The sequence below is a fragment of the Astatotilapia calliptera genome, chromosome 3, assembly GCF_964374335.1.
Source record: "Astatotilapia calliptera chromosome 3, fAstCal68.1, whole genome shotgun sequence".
NCBI classification, from domain to species: Eukaryota; Metazoa; Chordata; class Actinopteri; order Cichliformes; family Cichlidae; genus Astatotilapia; species Astatotilapia calliptera.
In genome coordinates, this window is record NC_137424.1 from 16,408,253 (window position 1) to 16,432,567 (window position 24,315).

General features: G+C 42.5%; 1 protein-coding gene, 1 long non-coding RNA gene and 1 pseudogene across 4 annotated transcripts in view; 1 reads left to right on the plus strand and 2 right to left on the minus strand.

Moving 5' to 3' along the window:
* LOC145425294 (uncharacterized) overlaps positions 1-23,614 on the minus strand; it is a 95,233-nt gene extending 71,619 nt beyond the window's left edge. The window contains exons 1-2 of one of the 2 annotated variants that reach the window (XR_013905954.1): positions 20,417-23,614; positions 17,323-19,741 (exon numbers count right to left, since the gene is read on the minus strand). This is a non-coding gene — a long non-coding RNA (uncharacterized LOC145425294). Of the gene's footprint in view, positions 1-17,322; positions 19,742-20,416 lie in introns of those variants that run through there. The other variant, XR_013905955.1, reaches the window with a different exon arrangement.
* The window catches only part of LOC145419307 (NACHT, LRR and PYD domains-containing protein 12-like), a 174,881-nt pseudogene that overhangs the window by 114,691 nt on the left and 35,875 nt on the right, over positions 1-24,315 (minus strand). The gene's annotated exons all lie outside the window — the stretch shown is intronic.
* On the plus strand, positions 447-12,836 carry LOC145426158 (neuroligin-2-like). The gene is made up of 5 exons (XM_080299692.1): positions 447-577; positions 737-869; positions 9,785-10,037; positions 10,587-10,899; positions 11,205-12,836. The coding sequence occupies exons 1-5, from the start codon at positions 447-449 to the stop codon at positions 12,031-12,033; spliced, it is 1,659 nt and encodes a 552-aa protein (XP_080155818.1). The 3' UTR covers positions 12,034-12,836.

The window sequence follows — 24,315 nt, forward strand, 5'->3', positions numbered from 1 at the left end:
AGGGAAGAGGTCTCTCAGTCTGGACAATCCACATTGATGGCATTGCATCTTTCAGCGTGTTTGTGGGTCGATTTGGATGCTCCAGGTGTGAGAGCAGCCACTCAGCCTCTGCTGCAGATGTGTGTCACAAGTTCATCTAGTAGTGAGACGGTGGCGCAAGATGGCGAGTTGAGCAGTCGCACGAATTAGGAGCTCGTTGAACTTGTCCCAGAATTTACTTTGTGTTCGTTATTGTTTCCACTCGAAAGTAGTAAAATGACTGCCCCAAGTATAGTTAAACCTGCTAAATTCAAACTCGACCTCAAAAAACAAGAAACAACATCGCCATGTGATGGAAAGGAAGACAGCAGAGAAGGAACGGATCATGACTACGTAGAAAAAACCTTGAAAAAAGAGTGGACGAGCAGCTAGCTGACCTGAGTGTGCAATGCAAGCAAGCTAGTACGATGCTAGCCAGCCTAGCCAAAGCGGTTCAGTTCAACTCGGAGGAGGTGAAAGAATGTAAACAAAAGGTTAAAGAGTTGGAGAGACGAAACGAGCAGTTGACCAAAGATAACTACGATCTCAAGGAGAGAGTGTGAGAGCAAGAAAGGTACAAAATGAGGTGGTGCCTCCGGATTAAAGGATTAGAAGAGAAAAGAGATGAAGGTGTCAGATCGCTGGTTATTGGAATTCTTGGCAAGATCGCACCTGATATGATATCAAAGCTTGAAGAATCTGTGGATGTGGTGCATAGAGTTGGGAAGAAGATTGAGAACAAGGTCCGACATATCATCATTCTGTTTGCTCTGAGACACGTGAAAGAGGAGATTTGGCGTCGCACCAAAGATTCGGCTGTCTGTAAGAACGGCGGTTTCCACTTCGCTGAGGTACTGCCGCGGGAGGACTGGGAAGAGAGGAGGCGGCTGTGGCCGCAAATTGAACAAGCCAGACGGGCTGGGAAACGGGCCTTTTTCCGGGGTCCTCATGGATACATCGAAGGACGGAGGATCATCGACGTTGAATGAAAGACTTGATGTAAGACTGTATACAGTGGAATATTATTAATGGGACAAAAGAGTTCTACTTAAAGTTAAAGGTTATTAGTCACTGAGTTGGTGACAAGTGTTACAATTTAAACTCATGTTTATATATTTTTCTTTTCTTTTTTTAAAAAAAAGTTATTTTCTTAGCATACTCTTATTATGGTTCACTCAAAAATTTCTTTTGGTTCATTAAACGTTCGGGGTTTGAAGGAAATTGTTAAGAGAAAGGCACTTTTTTTATTTTGCAAGGGGCAAAAATGTCACTGTCTGTTTTTACAAGAGACTCACTCTGTGGATGCCGATGTTACCTTTTGGGCTAATCAGTGGGGAGACAAGATTCTTTTCAGTCGTGGATCTAACAGATCTGGAGGTGTGGCGATTTGTTTTAATAAGTTCCCAGGGGAGATTATAACATATAAAGCTGATAGTGAGGGTCATTGGTCAACTGCAGCTTGAAGAGCGAAGGTATATTTCTAATTGTTACAAATCTTTATGGACATAATAACGAAGGTCAAAATAAACGTCTATTGGAAAATCTAACAAATGTTATTTCAGAGTTTAAAGTTATGTACCCCACAGATTACATCCTAATAGGAGGAGACTGGAACATGACCTCAGATGAATGGATGGACAGATGGCCTCCTCGCTTAGGAAGGAGGCAACAGAATAACATTATTGAGAACTTTTCTAGTGATAATAATTTTACAGACATTTGGAGAAGTTTGAATCCTGGAGTTAAGAATTATTCATGGTTTAAACCTAATGGAGAAAGCAGGTCAAGAATTGATTATTGGTTAGTGAGCGATGACATTTTGAGGTGTACTTCACCATCTAAAATCTCCAAAGCACCCCTATCTGATCACTGTTTCATTGATCTTGTCTTAGAACCAACAAGGATGAAACGTAGTAGCAGGGGATATTGGAAATTTAATGCCAGCCTTTTAAATAAGGACAAGTATTGTGATAAAATTAGACATAAAATTACAGATATAAAAAATGATGACTCAGTAGTGGGTAATATACAGAAATGGGAACTTATTAAATTCAAAATCAGAGAATTCACTATAAAATTCTGCAAAGAACTGAACAGGGAAAAACGGGAATATGAAAGTAATTTACTTCGTGAAATAACTCAGTGCTGTAGTAAAGAAAAACTAAACGTGCAAGAAAAGAATAAATTGATGGAGTTACAAACTAAATTAGACGATCTTTACCTAGAGAAAGCCCAGGGTGCCTTTATAAGATCGAGAGCCAAGTGGATTGAGGCAGGTGAAAAGAACTCATCATATTTTAGTAAGCTGGAAAAGTGCAGACAGCAGAGAAATCTAATCTCAAGCTTGTTGATAAATGGGACTGAATGTAAAGATTTCAGAAAGATTGAAAAGGAAGTCTTCACTTTTTATTCCAAATTGTACTCCTCAGAATATTCAGCAGCTGATTCTGATAGTTTCTTTGATAAGATTCATAATCTCATCCCATGTATTGACAAGCCGTTCAAAGATCTGTGTGATTCAGAGCTTAAAATTGAGGAACTGGATTTGGTGGTCATGAAAATGGCATTAAACAAGTCCCCAGGGACAGATGGACTCACTACTAATTTTTATCAATTCTTCTGGAAGGACCTAAGAACTTTATTGTTTGATGCATTAAAGGAATCGATAGAGAAAAAAGAAGTGATGCCGAGCATGAAACAAGGGCTGATAACCCTGATCCCTAAATCGGGTAAGGATAAAAGAATTTTAGACAATTTAAGACCCATCACCTTACTAAACACTGACTATAAGATCCTGTCTGGAGCTGTAGCTGAGAGGCTAAAGAAAGGCATCTCAAACATTATCAGTGAAACACAATCAGGTTTTTTGAAAGGAAGACTAATTCATAACAATATTAGGCTGGTTTTGGATCTCCTTGAATACAGTGAATTAATCCAAGAGAGAGGGTACATCCTGTTCTTGGATTTTTACAAAGCATTTGACTCAGTTGAACATACGTTCATATTAAAAACTCTGCAGTCTTTTGGTTTTGGAGAGGAATTTATCAACGTTATAGAGATGCTATATAATGACATTAACAGCTCTGTTTTGCTAGAACATGGTACATGTTCAAGGTTTGAGGTTAATAGAGGGATAAGGCAGGGATGTAGCAGCTCACCACTTCTGTTCATCATGGTTGCTGAGCTGTTGTCTATTTTGATTAAAAACAGTCACATTAAGGGGTTAACTGTGATGGGTGAACAGATAATAATCAGTCAGCTGGCAGATGATACCACCCTGTTTCTAAAAAATGAGGACCAGATTCCTTTAGCCTTGCAGGCGATCAACCACTTCTCCAAAGCTTCTGGCCTACAGCTGAATATTAATAAATGCAAAATTCTAGCTCTGCATGAGTGTCCCCTGCAAGCAATAAATAATATGCAGATCAAAAAAGAGGTGAAGTATCTGGGCATTGTAATTTGCAAGGATAAGACATCAACAGAAAATAAGAATATCTGTACCAATATAGAAAAGTGTAAGTCAATTTTAAACAGGTGGCTGCAAAGGGACATAACTCTGTTTGGGAGAATCTTGCTAACCAACATGGACAGTCTGTCCAGACTCATCTATCCAGCCTTTTCTCTGCCCATACCTCCAAAACTAATTAAATCTATAAATACTCTTAATTTTAGGTTCATATGGAGGAACAAATGTCATTATATAAAGAAAAATGATGTGATTAAGAATTATGAAGAGGGTGGGGCTAATGCCACTGACTTTGATGTTATGAATGGTGTACTAAAATTGAAATGGTTAAGATCTTTCATTAGGAACAAAAATTCCTTTTGGAACATTATTCCCAATGTGATTTTTGGCAAAATGGGTGGAATAGACTTTTTGTTACGTTGTGACTTTGATTGCAGTTCGTTACCTGTTAAACTCTCAGCTTTCCATCAGCAGGTCCGTCTCTACTGGAAATTAATCTATAAACATAGCTTTACTCCTCACAATACCCCTATATGGAACAACAGGTATATCCGTTTGTGTAGGAAATCTGTGTACGTGGATGAATGGAGATCTAAAGGGATTTGGGCTGTAGCTCATTTTATGGATGATAATGGGGTCTTACTAAAACATGAGACGTTTTGTGAGAAATTTGATGTAAGATGTACTGCTAAGAGATATAAATCCCCAGTGAAAGCCATCCCAGTCCCTTTGAGATCAATGATAAAAGAAGATATTGTGCACTCTAAAATTTCTCCTGGACTGAGGCAGCTCTGCATAGCTGGAGTTGAATTTGGTGACAGCAGGTTTACAAACAAAGTGATCAGGAATATTTTGATAAACGAAATTTGCCCTAATCCGGTTAAAAGAAATTATATCCTGAAAGAATTTGAGACCATGGAGGTTAAGGCGATAAGACAAAAGTCTACAGGGAGTGCAGAATTATTAGGCAACGTCCTTTCCTTTGGCAAAATGGGTCAAAAGAAGGACTTGACAGGCTCAGAAAAGTCAAAAATAGTGAGATATCTTGCAGAGGGATGCAGCAGTCTCAAAATTGCAAAGCTTCTGAAGCGTGATCATCGAACAATCAAGCGTTTCATTCAAAATAGTCAACAGGGTCGCAAGAAGCGTGTGGAAAAACCAAGGCGCAAAATAACTGCCCATGAACTGAGAAAAGTCAAGCGTGCAGCTGCCAGGATGCCAGCATAGGAAAATTGGGTTGAACAGTGAGACTGCATTTGTGGGGTTTAGAAACATCCAGAGCATCGCAACAGAAAGGTAAATAAAAAAAGTAAGAGAGAGAGAGAGATAAAGAAATAAATGAACTAATAATACATAAATGAATAGAAAAATAGAAAACACACATGTAGAAATTGTCACATGTGAAATTGTTTTTGGAGAGAATCAGAAGTGAGACAGTTTGAATCCACAGTTCAGCGCAAAGATGCAGGAATTAAATCTGATTATAAAAACACATCGAGGCAACGAAGACCAGCTTACACTCAATATTAATATGAACACACAACATACACGCAATGAAGACATGCTTACACTCATGAATGTGAATACATGACATAAATGCTGAATGGTGTAGATTTAACACACTTAAAGGCTGAAGCTGAGGAATAACTCAGGAAGTTGCAGGACAATAGAGCGACTTTTGTGACAAGGAAAAAGAGACTGGGAGGACCAACCAGGGATTAGAAGCTTAAAGCAGGTTTAAAATAGTGAATTAGAAGTGGTTTCCAGCTGATTGAGCAAAAGAAGTGACGACTGTAGAAATAAAAATAAAAGAATAATAATTGAATTATGCAGCAATGTTTTGAATATGCATTTCTGTTGTCAGGGCAACTTCTCGAGATGTGACTCAATATGCAAATTAGTTGAATGAGTGGGGACAGAAAAAAAAGAAAAACTCAAGTTTCCTGTCTGAGACATGAGTGAAGTTTGCATTGAGAGAAATATATCTGTGACTGTGTGAGAAGAACTGTTTGGTAAAATATATGATAGCAGCCGCAGGACAATTAAATAAAGTCTGTGACTAAGTGCAGTCGTGCAGATCTGGAGAAGAAGTTTATAATTTAGTGATGACACATTGTTATAAAGTGTTTAGAAAGGGCTTAATGGGAATATTACTGTTGGGCAAACTGTGCGGCTTTAACAAGATTTTCTGTGTATTTAGCAGGTGAAACTCTGTCAGCTGACTTCAGACTGTCAGGAAGCTGAAGAACCTGAGGCCAACCACTGAAACATGATGTGGGCAAAATGAACAGAGGGAGGGATTTTAAAGGTGAACATTTAGGACTTACTGCAAATGTTACTATGTCAAAGTTACTGTGACTCAAACAGAGGAAATTCTGATTTTCTTATTTCCACACCCAGCATGTTTTGGGTGTTATATGCTATTAAATACTTTTAAATAAATTAAAAAGTATTTAATAGCATATAACACCCAAAATATGCTTCGGTTCACATTTAACTCCAGAAAATCATCAATCAAAACATGGATATTACCTGACCACAGATTCGTGGTGACGTCACTGCTCTTTTAACTGTTCGGTGTCTTTGTTTGTTTGCTGGTTGTAGAAATGGTTTATATGAGCTTTGAGCTGAGAGTCAGAGGTTTCTGTGGACACTGCTCATGTCGGCACTTATATTTCTGACCTTTTCTTATAACCGATTAAACATGATCTCCTCCCTTTTGCCCCCATTTTTGGTGGTGTAGGTACAAATGATCAGGCATGACATTCTCATAATAAATACGATACTGCAAATAATTATTTCTGCATTTGTGCGATTGAAGTGAATTGAAAATGTGTATGAAATGACACTGTTTTAAAGATTTGGCCTAAATAATTTTGGAGTGAATGAGTCTAAACATGATGACCTAACTAGTGATACCCTGACACACACACACACACACACACACACACACACACACACACACACACACACACACACACACACACACACAGCATGTTATGCCAGTTTCAGCTGAAACTATGTTTCAAACCATGTTCCGGGTTTTTAGTTCACCATTTATGAGGCTTCAAGAAGAAAATAAAAGACAGATCTGAATGTTTGAAAATGTTTTGGAAAGATTCTGTAAAGATGAGATGAAAAATACTCAAAGGATAAATTTAATTGGTTTATTATTTAGATAAGTTTAAAAAAGTTAAACAAGCAAGTAAATGAAGAAACAAGGCAGAGGAGAGAAAAGCCCAACAATCCCCTCTGAGCAAGCAGTTGGCGACAGTGGGGAGGAAAAACTGCCTTTAAACGGGCAGGAACCTCCGGCAGAACCAGGCTCAGGAGGGGACAGTCAACGGCCGGGACTGGTTGGGGGGGTTAACAGAGGTGGAGCAAGACGAGGCTACATCAGGTGAGGAAGCAGTAGCGTCTCTCCTCCGGAACAAGTGGAACCATTTTTTCTTTTTTTTCATGCACTTTTCCACGAGCGCTTTTTTCTCCGGGATGAGATTTCTCAGCTCATCGATGGTTTCTGCGTTTTGTTCTTCAAGTTTCTCACATCTTTGTTCCACCTCTTCCAATGTTGCTTGTTGTTCTTCAAGCTTGTCTTTGAGTTGTTTGGATGTTGCCTCCTGTATCAGCTTGTCCTTGTGCATGTCTGCATTTCTCTGTTGGACCTCTTTGTGCTTGTCTTCTAACTGCTCGTTTCTTTTCTGGATTTCTTGGAGCGTGAGCTGCAGGTCTTCATGTATTTTGTCTTCTTGTTGTTTTTGCGCCTGCATTTGAGTGTTTTCACGCTTCAAGTTATTGAATTCCACCAAAATCCCCTTAACGAGCTCGGAGTTGTTTCTCGCTATCTGATCGATCCTTCTCTGCATCTGTGAGCAGCGTTTCTCCAGTTTGTCCTTTTCTTCTTCCACTTTAGTTGCTTTGTCCTCCAGCTGATTACAAAACTCTTGCAGTTTTAGATTTTTAGACTCAAAGTCCTGGACGATACGTTTTCCTTCTTTCAGTCTTTCTTGCTGTTGCTCTTTCTGTTGAAGAAGGTCTTTATTTTGGCGCAGTGTTTCATCCAGGCTTTCTTTCAGCATGCGGTATTTTTCCTGCATGCTCTTCAGTTCGTGCTGCATGTCTCGTTGCTTTTTGTCCTGCTCTTCCTTCTGTTGGAGGAATTCTTTCTTTTCTTCCACAGCTTCATGGAGCTGTCTTTGGAGGAGCCGATTTTTTCGGTCCATGTATTGGAGATCCCGTTGTATCTTATCAGTCATCGTTTTCTTGTCTTGGAGCTGGTTGGTCATTTCTTTGAGTTCTGCACGCTTTTGCCTGTTTTCTTTAATGAGGTGCACAATCTGCTCTCGGCTCTGAGCAAACTTGATTCCCCAGCCCTCATTAATAATTTTTATGTCCGGCTGGCGCTGTTGTCTTTCTTCCAGCTCTTTATTTTGGGCTTCCATTCGTCTACATTTGTCCTCCAGTTGAAGTTTCTCTTCTTCAATTTGTTGCATTTTTTTCTGGAGAAGGTAGTTTTCCTTCCTACTCTCCTCTAACGCCCTTTGGAAGGATGACACGCCATTTGGGGAAATTGGCCGGCCACGCCAGGAAGGAGAGGCGGCGTAATCTTTTTGAATTGGTTGTTTTTTTCTTGGAAACATGTTGGAGTTTCTATACGATGACTTTGAAGAGCTTGTGGTGAACGTTTTGTAGGCTGCAAACACAGATGCTGCTGAAACGAACTAAAACTTGCTGTTTCTCACCCCTACTTAAGGAAAAACATCAAAGGACTTAAGATTCTTAAGATCTATGACATCATCACTCCCTAAGCCAATGAGATTGTCACAAGACATTTTGGAATGGGGTGTTTTTTTTTAAACTGTTTTCAAACTTAACGTAAAATTTCAGTGTTTCCTGGTTGTGGACTATTGGTTAGTCCAGCCGATTAAGAAATTAATTGTCACAAACATCACTAATATTATATAACAGACGACAGAAAACACGAGTTTTTTTTCTACTCAATAGCGGTATAATAAAAGTTTTTTTAATTATCCTACTTTTTATAAAAGAGAACATTTATTAAAGATTATGTATTTAATTAAAAAACTCTGTTCATCTAAAGCAGGGGTCAGCAACCTTTAAGACCCAAAGAGCCAAAGAGCAATAATTGGCCTATCTGGGGTTGAAAGGCTCGATAAATGCACGGCGTTTCGCCGGGTACACCGGCTTCCGCGAGTGTGACGCTTATTTTGAGCGATGAAAAAATAACAAAATATAATTTTATTTGTATATTGCAAAATCACAATAATCTTCCAATTTAGAACTACAAGTTAAAAAAAGAACTAACATAAATAAAATACACTTCAGCTAATTTATTTTCCCAAACCACGCGGAGCCGCACTATAAGGACTAAAGAGCCGCAGGTTGCCGACCCCTGATCTAAAGGGTTTAACAAAAAGGGGGAGCTTCCTGCTGGAAATTGAAATGTCCCCATGTCCCCACTGGGCGATCGTGGCTCAAGAGTTAGGAGTTCGCCTTGTAATCGAGCCCCGGCTTGGACAGTCTCGGTCGTTGTGTCCTTGGGCAAGACACTTCACCCGGCGCCTACTGGTGGTGGTCAGAGGGCCTGGTGGCGCCCCAGGGTGGCTGTAGCTACATCACCAGTGTGTGAATGTGTGCGTGAATGGGTGGATGACTGAACGTGGGTGCTTAACTAGTTAAAAAAACAAACAAACATCGGTCTCTTATTTTTTATGTCACACAGGAAAGAAGCTTCAATGTCTGATGAGAAGACATTAATTTGTTGGTGTTTGTGGTGTTTGGTGCAGTTTTCTTGTTCTCTGGCTTGTTGTTTATTTACAGTGGAGATGAAGATCTCTAACAAGTTGATTTGTTCACATTTGCACATCTTAATTTTTAAGAGGAATGTGTTTTTTGAGTTTGTACACTATATGCATGTAAGGCAACCGTTTCCTTTTTCTGTATTTTTGTGTGCTGCTCTTTTAACAAAAGGGGAACAAAAGACATTTAAATCGACCTCAGATGATTTGTTTAAATTTTTACAAGGTCTTACTGAGGTGATGCAAAGTGAAACATGCTTCTTTTTTGGTAATGTGCTGGAAAAGCTTGAAAATTGACCTTGAATGTGCTTAAAAAGTGCTTGAATTTGACCCTAAAAATGTGTATGAACCCTGCATATATTGCAGTATTTACATTTTATAGTAGGAATTTCATGGCAACAGCTAATCTTTATTTTGTTTACTGGGAAATGAAATGCTGCCAATTCACAAAGCTGTGCTTCAGCTGCACTTCCTGTTGTAGACTTGTGATGCACACAGGCTCTGTTCCAGCACTCAGCATGTTCTTCCTTATTTGCTCCACCAGGGGGAGCTCCTAAACTATGACATCCTGATAGGAGTGAACCAGGGAGAGGGGCTGAAGTTTGTGGACGACAGTGAGGACAACGACGGCATCTCAGCTGCGGCGTTCGACTACACCATCTCCAGCTTTGTTGACAACCTCTACGGCTACCCAGAGGGTGAGGACGCCACCTCTGTACACTGCCACTTTTTCAGTTATTCCATTTTACAGCCTCCTCTCACTTAACTGCATTTTGCAGCATCATCAGGTTTTGTCTCATTAGGAGCCGCGTTTGTTGATTTGTTCGTTTTTTTCTGTTTGCTGTATTCATTAAAATAAACGGATAATCGTCAAAATGACAAATGTGGACAATTATCAAAGCTTACATTACAATTCTGACAGCTTGAGTTCACATGAATTTTCAAAAGAATATAAAAAGCTGTGAAAGTGCTTTAAGCGTTTAAAACATGCGAGTAAAGAATGGAATCAGTAACATGTGAGCCCAGTGAAGTGCATCAAACAAGACAAGCGTGCTAAAGAGAGCCACTCATCCACATCACGGCGTGTCTGCGCCTTAACCTTTGAGGCTCTGTGGGCAGTAATGCTATCATCCCCCAGGTAGTGGGCTCCCAATCTCAGTGTCGGTGTTTCTGACAGATCGGCCTGCGAACCCCTCACAGCCGGACCACAGTCACAGTACAGACATGTTTGGATAATGCAGTCATGCTTCCTCTCTGCTGCCTGTCACTCCTTCTGTTATCAGAAAGAGTTTTTTTCCTCTCTAGATTTCTCACTCGCTTCCTGTTTACGGACCACCAGTGGGTGGCACCAGCTGTGGCCACTGCCAAACTCCATGCTGAGTTTCAGTCCCCAGTTTACTTTTACACGTTCTACCACCACTGCCAAACCGAGACGCGGCCCGAGTGGGCCGACGCCGCGCACGGAGACGAGATACCTTACGTGTTCGGCGTACCGATGATCGGTGCCACGGACCTGCTCCCGTGCAACTTCTCCAAGAACGATGTGATGCTGAGCGCTGTGGTCATGACTTACTGGACTAACTTCGCAAAGACTGGGTAGGCCTCATGTCACAGTAGTGTAAACTGTACACGTTACTGTATGTTCACTGACAGCCTTCTAGTCATCTTGAATACTTGAATCTAGGTTGCTAGTTTAATTCCCGTGTGGCTTTGAAGAATTGAACATACTGGTTCACCAAAAGCATCCAGATCCCAGAGCAGCCGGTTGGTCTTAGATAGTTTAAAGGTTGCACAGAGAATGGGCCTCCTGTCTGTATTCAGTGTATTGATGCCACATGTTACTTATAATGGAGACTGAATATAACTTTGAACTGAAACGTTTAACCTTTATGCTCCACCAGGGACCCCAACCTGCCCGTCCCTCAGGACACCGAGTTCATTCATACCAAGCCCAACCGCTTCGAGGAGGTCATCTGGACCAAGTTCAACTGGAAGGACAAGCAGTACCTTCACATCGGTTTGAAACCTCGTGTCAGAGACAACTACAGAGCTAACAAAGTGGCCTTTTGGCTGGAATTAGTCCCTCATCTTCACAGCCTGCACGACGTGCTCTTTCCCACCACTACGCGCTCCCCCGCAGGCCGTGACCCCGGCACCATGAGGCCCAGAAACAACGTTCCTCGAACCACTCGTCATCCTTACCCTACCTTCCCATCAGATCCTGAGCCCGAGGGCTCAGAGCGCCCGCCCCAGGACCTCTTTCCCGGAGACACCCGCGACTACTCCACCGAACTGAGCATGACAGTTGCAGTTGGAGCGTCGCTCTTCTTCCTCAACATCCTGGCCTTCGCCGCCCTTTACTACAAGCGTGACAAGCGGCACGAGATGCACCGGCACCGGCTGTCCCCTCAGCGGGGCGGCCCCGCCAACGACCTGGCTCACAGCCAGGAGGAGGAGATCATGTCCCTGCAGATGAAGGACTGGGAGCACGACGCTCACCACGACATGGAGCCCCTGCGACCCCACGACATCCTGCGGCCCGCCTGCCCTCCCGACTACACCCTGGCGCTGCGCCGCGCCCCCGACAACGTGCCGCTGATGACGCCATACACCATCACCGTGATCCCCAGCACCATCACCAGCATGCAGCCTCTTCACGCCTTCAACACATTCCCCTCCACCGGCCACAACAACACCCTGCCCCACCCCCACTCCACCACCAGGGTATAGTAGGGACAGGCCCGACACAGCGCCACCTAGGGACCAGGAACACTGGCTCTGCTTCCGCTCTGGAAGGGAGGCCTCTAGACGTGGGCCTTCGTTCTGTCCTCTTATTCTCTTCTTTCTCCAAAAGCAACTACACCTGCTGCGTCATGTGCTGTGAAACTTGGCAGCTCCCTCCACTGGTGGCATGTGGAGGTGCAACTGAAGTGTCCAGCAGCAGATGAGCAGTTTGGGGTGGGTGACTCAGATCTTTCAAAGATACTGTTTTCAAAGACGGTCTGCTGTTTCCAGGCTCAAGACCTCCAACATTTGTCAAAGGGACAAATGCTCTCTCGCTCCTCGCTGTTTTCTCTTTTTTACGTTGGCGTCATCTCTTTTTCCATCTCCTGTGTGTTATGTGCACATTATGCTTCTCTTTTCTACATCCGTGTTTTATTACTGCTCTCTTCCTCTCATTTGACACGCCTCCCTCCTGCTCTTCTCTAAAAATTCCCGATCTGCTGAGCAGTCTGGAGGGGGAGGCGTACACTAAACATATAACTATGAAAACACTGATATCTTTCATTCGACCAGCATTTTTAGGTGCCAAGTAAGTACTGCTGTGTTTCATTTCTCATCGAGGGAGAAGAAAAACAAAAGAAAAATAGAGTTTCGCTATTTACCGTCAACTAACAGAGTTCTGTCATGTTCTCATGACAAAGTGCCAAACTGGCCTCAGTCGTGATTTTCTTTCTTCCATCTTCTCTCTTTTTGTTGTTTTGTTTGAAGCATTTGTTTAATTGTTGTTTTTTATTGTGTGGAAAGAATTTTTCTGAAAATACAGATATAGAGAAATGATATTATATATAGTTCTATATAAAATGTGTACAAAGGAGAAAGTATATAAAAGGGTTTTCTCAGTGGGGGATCTATGCATGAATTATTTTTAAAGACGCGGGGAAAAGGACACTGTACCTGTCGATGCACGTTTCCCAAAATCTAAACGAGTCATATCGCTCCATGTTTGCTACTTTTGGTTTTTGGTTTTCTCCCGCAGAGTAAGAGCATCGCAGGAGCATCTCAGGAGCATCGCAGGAGCTCCTGAAGTCAAACGACGCCTCCCAGCACTCATTTATTAAAACGGAGTCGATGCCAAAAGTCTTAAACGTTAGAATCAAAGCAACAGCTGTGAACTCAGTCATGGTGTCATGTGCAGCCTCCGTCTTACTGTCACTACTTTTTCATTTTAGGGTACGTGAGGTAAAGCGTCCGTCGATGTAGCTTGATTGTACAAAATTATTTTTCTACGTTATTAACAAAACAGAGCAGAGACTGATGCTGCTCCTGTCTGACCCCCTTATGTCTGCCACATGTGTATTCTGACTTCATATCATCACTGCTCCCTCCCTCCTCCTCTCTCCATCCTACACCGCCTTTGTTATTTAACACCGACCCCCCCAAACTGATAATCAGACAAATTCCCAAACAGCTGACTTCACTGTGTCGACACCGTTCCTGACTATTTCTGACCTCAGCTCAGCTCTGCTATTATCCTCACATTAAGGGTTCGTTCACCTGCCTGCAGATGATCTGTGAGCTCGTCGGTTGTAAATTAAACTCTAAGCACACTGAGGGTAACCGGGAGGCGTTCAGGGCCTGCAGTGCAGAGCTGCAACATGAAAAAAAGGGATGGGGGCTCAGATCTCCTGAACAGGGTGGAAACAACACGGTGGGTTTGTGCTGTTTGTGATTCCTGCTCCGTCACTCTGGTGGAGACCACTGCAGCTCAGCAGCGCTCCCTGCTGACCCTCTGATGAAGATGTCAACAGTATGTAAACTGAGCTGATGTGTTGCTGTTTGAGCCCACGTGGTAGCGTACGTCCAGTATGGGAGAACTTAGTCACCGGTGCTGTCTTTGCTTGTGCTCTAGCTTTAGCCTGTTTGATTGTTTGTTTTCTATTTTATTACTGCCTAAAAGGGGAGGTGGGGGAAACACATGCCTGACTTCTCCTGTCAGAGGTTTTGCAAGCTCAGTGCAAGGGAAACGTGCACAATGTAAATCATAAAACAACTGAGTGGGGCTGTGCTGCAGGTGGATCAGTGCTGTGGACAGTAGCTGTGGAAAAGAGACTGGACAAAGACTCTCAGCCTTAAATACAGGACAGAGGATGATCCGATCATCTTTCAGCTAACAGTGTCGAGCAGAAGGACGGCCGGCTGATGCGTCCGTACGAACCCTTTTGTACTCACTCCTGTGTATAAGGAGGTGGCGAGGGGTTGTGTAGTTAACCTCAGTGATAGGTTTGTAGCATAAACCTATTCATTGGAACGTTAAGGACAATTTAATTACATAGCAAAGCAAGACACGAGTAGGCAAAGTTCTTCATGTTTCCCGTGCACGGGAGAGAACCGGACAAACGCCGTTCCTTCGCTTCACCCCAGTTGCTCTCGTCCGCTCCCCCGTAACACTGCTCTTTTATTGAGGTTACATGAATATACATATGACGTTCATTAACATATGACGTCTACATACAAACAAAGAGTACGTTGCCTGTGCGTGCGTGCGTGCGTGTGTGTGTGTGTGTGTGTGGTGGGGGGGGTCAGAGTGTGACCCCATAAAGACTTCCCTAAACCTGCTGGTCTGGAAGTCCAGCAGTTCATCTAAACAAAAGGCACTTAGCCTAAATCAGATATAGATACATTTATCCTAAATGAACAGAGGGACTGACTTTAAGTCTGATTTCAGACTATGTCAGTATTAGTTAAGCCAAGAGTCGGGCAAAAGCTTTATGACCCGGAAAGTTCTAATTCCCACAACATATTGTTGGATTAGTAAGCAAAACTTTTCTGTGATGAAGATTTTTGGGGTTGTTGTTTTAGTGATGGGTTCATTCTGTCAGTTAGCTTTGGCTTGTTTTCTTATTTCAATAGAGGGAGTTTTACTAAACATGGACATGTCGAGGAGCGGCTCATTATTTCTGTAACAGTGCACTTAGAGAAAACTGTCAGGTGTCGCCCCCTTTGGTGATGATGTTTTGTGCTCTGATGAGCTAATAATCAGCTCTCTTTTCCTCCTTCTTTGTTCTAAGCAGGCCTGCAAGATTGAATTAACAGCGCTGTAAAACATTGTTGTGAGAGCAAATATAAGGTGAGCTTTTCCAGATTACAATGGGCTGAGGAAAAGGTCACCTGTGGGAACCTGCGAGTTCCTGTCTAAAAGGATTGCAGCGAGTCAATCCAGTCCAAGATCATAAAGAACTCTTTTTCTAAAAACAAAAGAAACAACAAATAAATGAGCTCATATTGATGAGGGTGGAGACTCTGATGCTTTGCGCGTGAGGCTCCACTTGTCTGCTGTGCAGCCGTGACAAAGACTGGACCAGCGTTAGGATGAGTAGATGTTGACAAACAATTCACGACGCCGGTAAGAAAAAGGTGGATGCTTTGCTTTGCTTTTGGCAGGAGCACAAGAGAGAGAGAGGGAGACCGAAAGGTTCACATGAGAGTGGAGCTGCAGACTCCACCCTTGGGCGGCTAATTTTGGGTTGCTGATGTTTGCTTTAAGAAAATGTTGTTTTATTGACTGGGTTTAGATGATGGTGTCACATTATATTGTTGGGAAAATGCCAAATGCTGAAGGGGAGAAAATGTTTGATATTACTGATGTTACCATTAACCAAAGCAGGCCACTGTAGAAGTCAATGACATTTTATAGAAGGAAAACAGAACCAAAGCCAAATGTAGGAGTTATATAGGGGATTGGTGGACTTGTCACATTCCAAATCCAGTTATGGAACAACAAACACTGGTCCAAGGGAAAGGGCAGGTGATACGAGGTGGTGCTGGAGGGAAACGAGCAAAGTAAAGACAGCAAACCTATTTTGGTTCGATTTGATAAAGTCAAATTAAAAGAAGTACCATGACACTCAGAGGATCAACGTGAAACTAAAACATACGCACATTTTGTATGAAGCACATGACTGATAACTGTTGTGTTTTAAGTTTAGTTTCTTATAGCACAGAGTGGATCACAGTGAGGGAAGGACAGGGGGGGAACTGAGTTTAAATGTGAAGTTGATGCTAATATACAGGTTTTGTTTCTAGGTCGTTCTGGGGATGCAGGCTCTGGGTGGAGCCAGGAGCTGAAAAGATCGAACATGATAATTAAACTGATTTTATTATTTAAACACAGGTTTGCAGGCCCGGAGCAAATATACTCGAGAGGAGAATCGCTGAGGTTTCCTGAGAAATGATCTGATGAACCTTTTTCTTTTAATTTTCTAGTTGTGGTTTTGTTTGACACATGAAGATGTGTCCAAAGGGGGAGTTTTAGGTCTAATTTGAAACAATGGATTATATGATCGATGATGCAATTCTACACTGCAATCATCGAGTCCATCCTCACCTCCTCCATCACCGTGTGGTACGCTGGAGCCACTATCAGGGACAAACAGAGACTGCAGCATGTTGTGCGCTCTGCTGAGAAGGTGATTGGCTGCAGACTCCCATCTCTGCAGGACCTGTACGCCTCCAGGACACTGGGGCGTGCAGCTCAGTCACAGCTGACCCTTCTCACCCTGGACACAGTCTGTTTGACCTGCTCCCCTCAGGCAGGAGGCTCCGGTCCATTCGCACCAGAACCTCTCGCCATAAGAACAGTTTCTTCCCCTCTGCTGTTGGACACATGAACAATAACCGTATGACTGTTCCCACCACTACCACGTGACCCTACGCTGTGTTCACTGCATCATTCCATGTTTGGCCCTGATCACCACCTGCACTCATGTATATATCTATCTACTTAGCACTTTTAATCCTTATTTTTATTTTTATTTAAGTGTTATATGACAGTATGTTTGCACTGAAGCACCGCAGCAATTTCCTAATGTTGTAAACCTGCTCAACATTTGGCAATAAAACCGTTTTTGATTCTGATTACTGTCAGCATTTTAATCGCTAGTTTAAAGGCTGCAGCTGTTGCTCTAACATAAATGTAACAGGCCTCAGTGCTGGTTCTAATAGTCTGAGCTGCTTCCAGCTTTATTTGTGAAGAGCACAGCAGCTTACAAAACACGTAGCTAGCTCGTACAGCTGCGATGTTAAACTTTCATGAGCTAAGATGACCTTAAAATAACGGGGCTACGTGTGGTGATGCTAGCGTTAGCCACGTTAGCGCGTTAACTTCACAGGTGGTCAGACTGAGTAAACAGGCACTAAGTCAGAGGTTGGGCTCTCCGTTTCGCTGCAGGATCCCTTCATTCATGCAATTTATGCAGTTTATTAAAGTGCAATTGGAAAAAGGATTTTGAAATGCAGTTTTTAAAAGCATTTCAAAAATCAGTTTATTAAATGGGAATTCAAAAATGAATTTACAAATGCAGAATTTATTCTATAATTCATTACTTAAGCACAGAATTCTTTATTTCGATGCGCGTGGCTCTTGTGGTCCTCCATACAGGAGTGAGAACGTGTTGGCATTTGGGTCCTCCTTCCCCTCATCATAGTCTGCCACGCAGGCCGTGACAGAAAAGCCCACTAAAAGAACGCCCACCAGACCAAAGCAATGGTTTTGACTTGATCAGCATTAACCCCGCCCCCTGACTTTGATGGGTGAAGCTGACAAATAAAATGTATTTATGAACAGCGATGCAGGGCCAGGAGTAGCAACGTGAATTAAATAAATACATCATTAAATAATTCATTAAATGTGTCAGTAAAATAATCAAAATAGAAAACAAACCAATAATTGATTAAATATGTAATTAACTAATTTGAAGTGTATATAAACAAATATTGAAAATTTTTAAATGAAATTAATGGATAATTCATTATTAATATATATCTTTAATTGATTATGTAGATTTTTTAAATTAATTACTGAAATAGTTCATTCATTAGTGATGCATTTATTTAATGCAACCATAAAATTATTGCTAGTTTAAGTAAAATCAATTTAAGACATCAATATTAAAGGTTAACTTATGATAATGAATACATGCAACTATAACTGATGACATAAAAATGAGGATTTCTTAAGCTGAAGCCAAAGTGCTGACTCATTTGTCATGTTACTCTCAAATGTTTTCCCTAATAACAAGAACATAATTACACTTTAGCCACAAGAGGGCAGCAGCATTAATATAAGTCACATGTATATAAAGGTACAGTGATTATATTACAGTGATTTTGACAAAAACAAAACAGTTGATGGCAGTGTGTTTTTCCATGACAGAATAATTACGCACACCCCACTTTGCAGTTATTTATTGTAAAAAATGTTTGGAATCATGTATGATTTCCGTTCCACTTTGTGTTGGTCTTTCACGTGGAATTCCAATAAAACTGATTCATGTTTGTGCTGTAATGTGACAAAATGTGGGAAAGTTCAAGGGGGCCAACACTCGGACCGGCGGCCGCCTCGGGTCTCTGCTCCTCCTGCCTCCCCTTTCCCTCATCCACCTGCTGCCTCTGTGGAAGCTCCGCCATAGCCACCACCAAACAACTGACTTATTTCTACACATCGACCAGCATCCGGCCAATCCACCACCTTCCATCGTTTATACCGTTACAAAAAAAAAAATCATAAAAAAACATCATTGGCCCAGAAAAACGAAAAATCATCATCGGTATGCCCGATGGCCAGTCCAGCTATGGTCGTGCCATCAGTTAACCCTTCGCTTGCCAGCTGTGACACGCGTGCCCAGGGTTGCCGACCCCTGCTCTAAAGCATCTGATTTGGATTCCTGAGATCAAATATATTTTCCTTTGTGTTTGTTTTCTTCACATTTGTGGCTTTAATGTAGTGTTACATCCTGTTTGTTTGCTTCCCTCTGTATACATGTCCAGATTCACTGTTATGTTTCTATTCTTACATTGCTGTGTGATCACTGTTCCCTCTGCTGACTGATGTGACCTTTTGTATCTCACACTGATACTTGTCATATTTGTATCTGCGCCTAAAAGATAAAAAGTTTTCCATGCTAAAACACAGCTCTACCTCCTGCAGTTCTCCCTCTGAACCACTAGATGTCTCTGTTATCTAAATGAAGACGTGCAGCACAGCAACCACAGCAGCGCTCAGATCACACGTGTCCTGTTATTATGTATAAAAGCATGAAACAGGTGAGACAGGTGGGATCAATATTAATGTTGTGGAAATATATGAAAAAGCAACAGAAGAGTGAAAACATTTCCTGTTTCTAGAAAGATCTTTCAGCTCAGAGCTGCTCACAGACTGTATTTACAAGTGACAAACTGCAACTCTACAGTACATCTACAGTATATATCAAATATATTCTGTATTCAAATCTATTGAGTGATGTTTGAAAGTCTTTCCAGGTGAGTTTGATCCAGGAGGGTCTGAAGCCAGAGTCAGACAGAGACTGTGCAGAGACTGTAGAAGGACAGAGCAGCAGCAGAGCAGTCCAGATACACTGATGATCCTCTGTCAGATCCAGAGGGACACACAGGGATGATGCTGGACTCTACATTGTGTCTGACAGTGGAGCTGTTCTCAGAGCAGTTCACTCTGCAGCACTGACAGTCATCTGCATTTCTTCTCATTCCTCTGTCAGTCACTGCTGGATGAAGCTCTCCTCTCCACCTCCCAGTAACATGGCCCAGTCAGAGCGTCTCTACACACAAGCTGCTGCTGCTTCAACCTCTCTGGATCATCAGGACACAGCTCCTCCTCTCTCAGCACACACACCGTCCTGTTTACCATCATCACCTCCACCTGCAGAGAGAAGAAGGAAGAGCAGAGGAGATAAACGAGTGTTTCCAGAGACTCTTCATCAGCTGTCAGTCAGTGATGCAGCACATCCAGTATAAAGAGCAGCAGGGACTTCAGTGCTGGGACTGTACTAGGACTCATTGTTGCTTCACTTTTTCTAATCTTTGGATTTTTATTGAAGTTGATGAAAATGTTTTTCCCTCCTAGTTTGAGTTTGGACTTTCATTCATTAGAAGAACCTTGGTGTGTCCACTCTGAGCTCTGTAGGAACCCCAACAACAAGCCCAACAATCCAGATGGACGGTTCCAGCTGTTAACTGGAGGAATTCCATCCAAACATCTGCTCTCACTAAATTCTTCCTCACCTACAGACTGTGTTCTTCACTGCTTTAAACTTGGAAATGAATGCAGTCATTGGTCTGCGTGCTGCTTTGTTCAGAGAGCTGATTGGCTGTTGACAGCGTTTGATCAGAGCGTGTCAGCCGTTACCATGGTGACCATAAAGGTCAGAAACAGGAAGTGTTTGTGTCCAATCCTGAAGCCTGTCACCATTCTCCTCTCACAGCTTCACCGAGAAGCTGCAGCTTTACAGGAAACACTGGATCTTTGTTTCATACTGACTGTGTTTAGTACAATACTGCTGACAGCACCACCCACTCACTCCATCACTCTACTTACAGCAGAGTCTCCAGTCTGTAGTCTGGACTCTGCTGAAGATCAGACAGCTGCTTCACATCTGGATCCTTCAGGTTGTTCCAGCTCAGGTCCAGCACTCTCAGATGGGAGGGGTTGGACTTCAGTGCTGCTGCCAGATAATCACAGCTGATCTTTGACAAACCACAGCTCATCAATCTGTATAAAGAATGAAAGATGTAAGTTTATTAGACAAAGTGTGAGCTTGAAATCATTCAGTGTTTCATCATCTGTTCAGAGCTGAAGAAGGTTCAGAATGTAGAAGTTTAGAAAATGGAAACTCCAAACAGCTGAAGCCAACAGGAAGCAGCTTCAAACAGGAAACTGTGCAGAGTTTCAGACTATATGTCCTGATGCAGCCAGTTGGATTTTGGAGATTTGAATCTCTGTTCTGTGACTAAGTCCTTGAATCATTTCTTCCAGTTGGTCCAACAAGACAGACTAAGTATTGGACATGTGTTGTGGCTCCATTAGGGGAGCTTCTAAATGTGATGTGATGGCCCCTCTGGGTCTGTCAGGTCACAGGACTGAAGAGAGCTCAAACTGGGCACGCAGTTGTTCCAGTCTGGACCAAAGACTCTATACTGGGACTGAGGGACTGCTTTGACTGCACCCACTGGGACTTTTTAAAGGCTCATGTTCTCACTTAGATCATCGATTTCTACTTACATTTCTTTCTGGGAAAAATGGGGATTACTTTGGAAACAGGAAGCATTTTCCCCAATAAGCAGCCCTGGATTAGTAAATCACTCCAACATGTTCTCAGGCAGAAGAAGCTGTCTTGTTATGAGGAAGAGAAGAAAAAGATTGAGGCACAGAAACTTGTTGAAAGAGAGATAAAGCAGCTAAAATCAGGTGTAAAAGTAAAGCAGAGGATGAGCTGAATAAAGGACACTCAAGGCTGGCTTGGAAAGGAATGAAGTCCATGGTGGGGATGCAGAACAAGGAGCAAAGATGAATGTGATGCTGAATCAGCAGAAGACTTGGACTCATTGGATTCCAGCTTTGATATCATTGATTTCAATGAAGAGCTTTGTGATTGTAGCAAAGGGCTGGTAGCTCTGAGAGTCCCACTGATGAGGTGTTTGTGTGGAAATCTCTTAGTGGGACCAAAGAGAGAAAAAGCCCTGGTCCTGATGCTGTGGGAGGGAAATGATTGAAGTGTGCTGTGAGGAACTGACTGGGAGATTTTCACACATTTTCCAGTCCTCTTTGGAACAACAGGAAGTTCCCAGCATATGGAAACAAAGGTTAAGTGTCCTATGGCACTCAGTGATGATGGTGCTGTGGCCCCACCACCTCCACCTCTTTGTAAAGGAACTAACTGTAATCTGAAGCTTCAAATGGGACTAAGACTTCCTCCACTAGGTGGCAGTGTCTGATGAGAAAGTGTTAGTGGAGCTGGCCTGGAGTCAAAAACAGGAAGATGCAGGATTTGGGCTGAAATGGGGAAAAGTGGTTCGCACTAGTGCCTTAAAGCAAGAAGGTTGTAGGTTGAAGCTTGTTGGCCTTTCTGTGGAGGTTGGATGTTCTCCCACAGTCCAATGAAATGCTGCTTAGGTTCATTGGTGCTTCTAAATTGGCTGTAGGTGTGGATGTGAGAGAGTGCTTCTCTGTCTCTCTCTGTTGGCCCTGTGATGGACTGCTCACCTGTGCAGGTGGACCACGCCTCTTGCCCTATGACAGCTAGGGCACAGGCTGCAGCCCTGTGAGCCTAAGCTGAATAAACAGTTAGCAAAAATGATCCATAGATGGCCTGAAATCCCCCAGTTAGCAGTTTGGTAGATAGCTATGACATGCTAATCCCATCCAGCAGCTGTATTCTACCTGTAAGCTGATCCCTGCTGAGCCAAAGCACTTTTTCATATACAAATTACAACCTTTAATAGAAACCTATTGGTCAGCATCTTATTAGCCTGCTGTTAGCTTCATTCCACAGAAAACTGAGAGAAACTAACAAAGTTGATAAAGAATAAAGAGAAATGTGCTGATTTAAAGCCTTTGAAGTGCTTCAGATGATCTCTGTCCACTTCTGTCCACTCATTCATTCATGTAAGCTTTCTAATGCAGCTTTGATCTTCACAGTCTGCTTCATGAAACTCATTCTAACCCTGAATGTCAGAGTGTTCCTCCTTCTCTTTCCCATCATTCATGCTGGCAGTGGAGGAGATTTGGATGTTGGACTGTGTTTTGGATGATGTGTGTATGTTTGTGTTGGACTGCTGTCTGTAAAGCAAACGCACATTTTGCTTTGGATTTCAGTGTCAGACAGACTTTAAGGTGCAATGAAGAGTTGGAGAGTTTCACAGTGAATTATCCAGTGGAGGATTTTTCTTCTTCTTTGAAGGTTTGAAATGTGAACATTGTTCTGCTGCAGTCAATGGACTAAACCAGAGAAGAAGAAAACAGACTTTACCATGAAGATCCTCAGTGTGGATCAGTATAATATCAGCCTGATGTCTGCAGTTTAGTGTCAGCACAACTTTCACATCATATTCATCTCAGCACAACTAAAACATGCTGACTGACCTCAGAGTTTCAAGTCCACATCCTGGACTCTCCAGGAAACCACACAGATGCTTCACTCCTGAATCCTGCAGGTTGTAGTTGCAGCTCAGGTCCAGCTGTCTCAGATGGGAGGGGTTGGACTTCAGCGCTGCTGCCATATAATCACAGCTGATCTCTGACAAACCACAGTAACTCAATCTGTATAAAGAATGAAAGATGTAAGTTTATTAGACAAAGTGCTTGAAATCATTCAGTGTTTCATCATCTGTTCAGAGCTGAAGAAGGTTCAGAATGTAGAAGTTTAGAAAATGGAAACTCCAAACAGCTGAAGCCAACAGGAAGCAGCTTCAAACAAACACAACAAGAGAAAAAACTCTGAATGTTTCACATTAAAGTCGTACATTTCTCATAAAAACAGGACAAAGACTTGAAAAAGTCGTGTTTTTCCTTCCAGGAACCACAAGGCTTCACTTTTAAAGGTGAAGTGTGAAAGAAATGGACATATTTGAAGTCCAACACCTTTTTCCAGTCACATTATTAAAGCAGACAAACTACAAGCTCATTTTCATTCCAACAAGTCATCTTCTGACCTGGACTAACAACACTGGTCTCTATGTGCAGCTGGCTGTGAGACCAGTGCTCAGGGAGCGTCTACAAAGTGCAACACTGAAAGAACATCACACACTAGCTTTGTCCCAAAACGTCGGCTGCATCCTTCGGAGGACCCGGTATTCGCGGTCTACGTGGGCCGGGTCCTTCAAAGACCGAAAAGGCTGGAAGTGCGAGGCTGTGAAATGGGACGGTCTAGCCTTCAGATTTGCGTCACCGCTGTGTTGGTGGAGTTTAATAAACTCGGCCGTCTGCTCCTTGCTATCTAAAATATAACAGGACACTGGCGTAAATTCTCGACCGTCTCACACTTCTGTTTAATCAGTTTCCTGTTTAACGTTTATTCAGCTGTGTGAAAATCCCGGAGGAACTTTGATCTCAGCCAAACCGATTTACTCCGGAACAAATAAAACACAGAAAAAAGGCAAACAATTACATTTTTAAGTTATCCGAGTGACTTATATATCATGTTTAACCTGAGTAGCGAAAGAGCGGGGTCTGAAAACGATGAAGCCGGGCGTCCGCTGCTCTCGCCGGCTGGAGTGACCATTGAACCCCCCGGCTTGCTAGCGAGCGGGTGGGTAACAGACGTCTCCGAAAACGTCGGCACACTTTTGCAAATATGCGATGTCTTGATAAACCAAGCAGATATTTGAAGTTTACACAGCTACTTTCTCGCCTGAAAATATGTTAAAAGTTTATTTTGTGACCCAGAAAGATTAATAAGAGTAATTTGAAAACTTAGTAGCTGCCGCCATTGTTGGCAG

What these genes read in the sequence shown, in the direction of transcription:
- LOC145426158 (XM_080299692.1), top strand. Translation starts at nt 447, where the DNA reads ATGCTAGCCAGCCTAGCCAAAGCGGTTCAGTTCAACTCGGAGGAGGTG. An exon ending in TACGATCTCAAGGAGAGAGT is followed by an intron (nt 578 to 736) that starts GTGAGAGCAAGA and finishes TGTGGTGCATAG; the next exon opens with AGTTGGGAAGAAGATTGAGA. An exon ending in TGTACACTGCCACTTTTTCA is followed by an intron (nt 10,038 to 10,586) that starts GTTATTCCATTT and finishes TTCTGTTATCAG; the next exon opens with AAAGAGTTTTTTTCCTCTCT.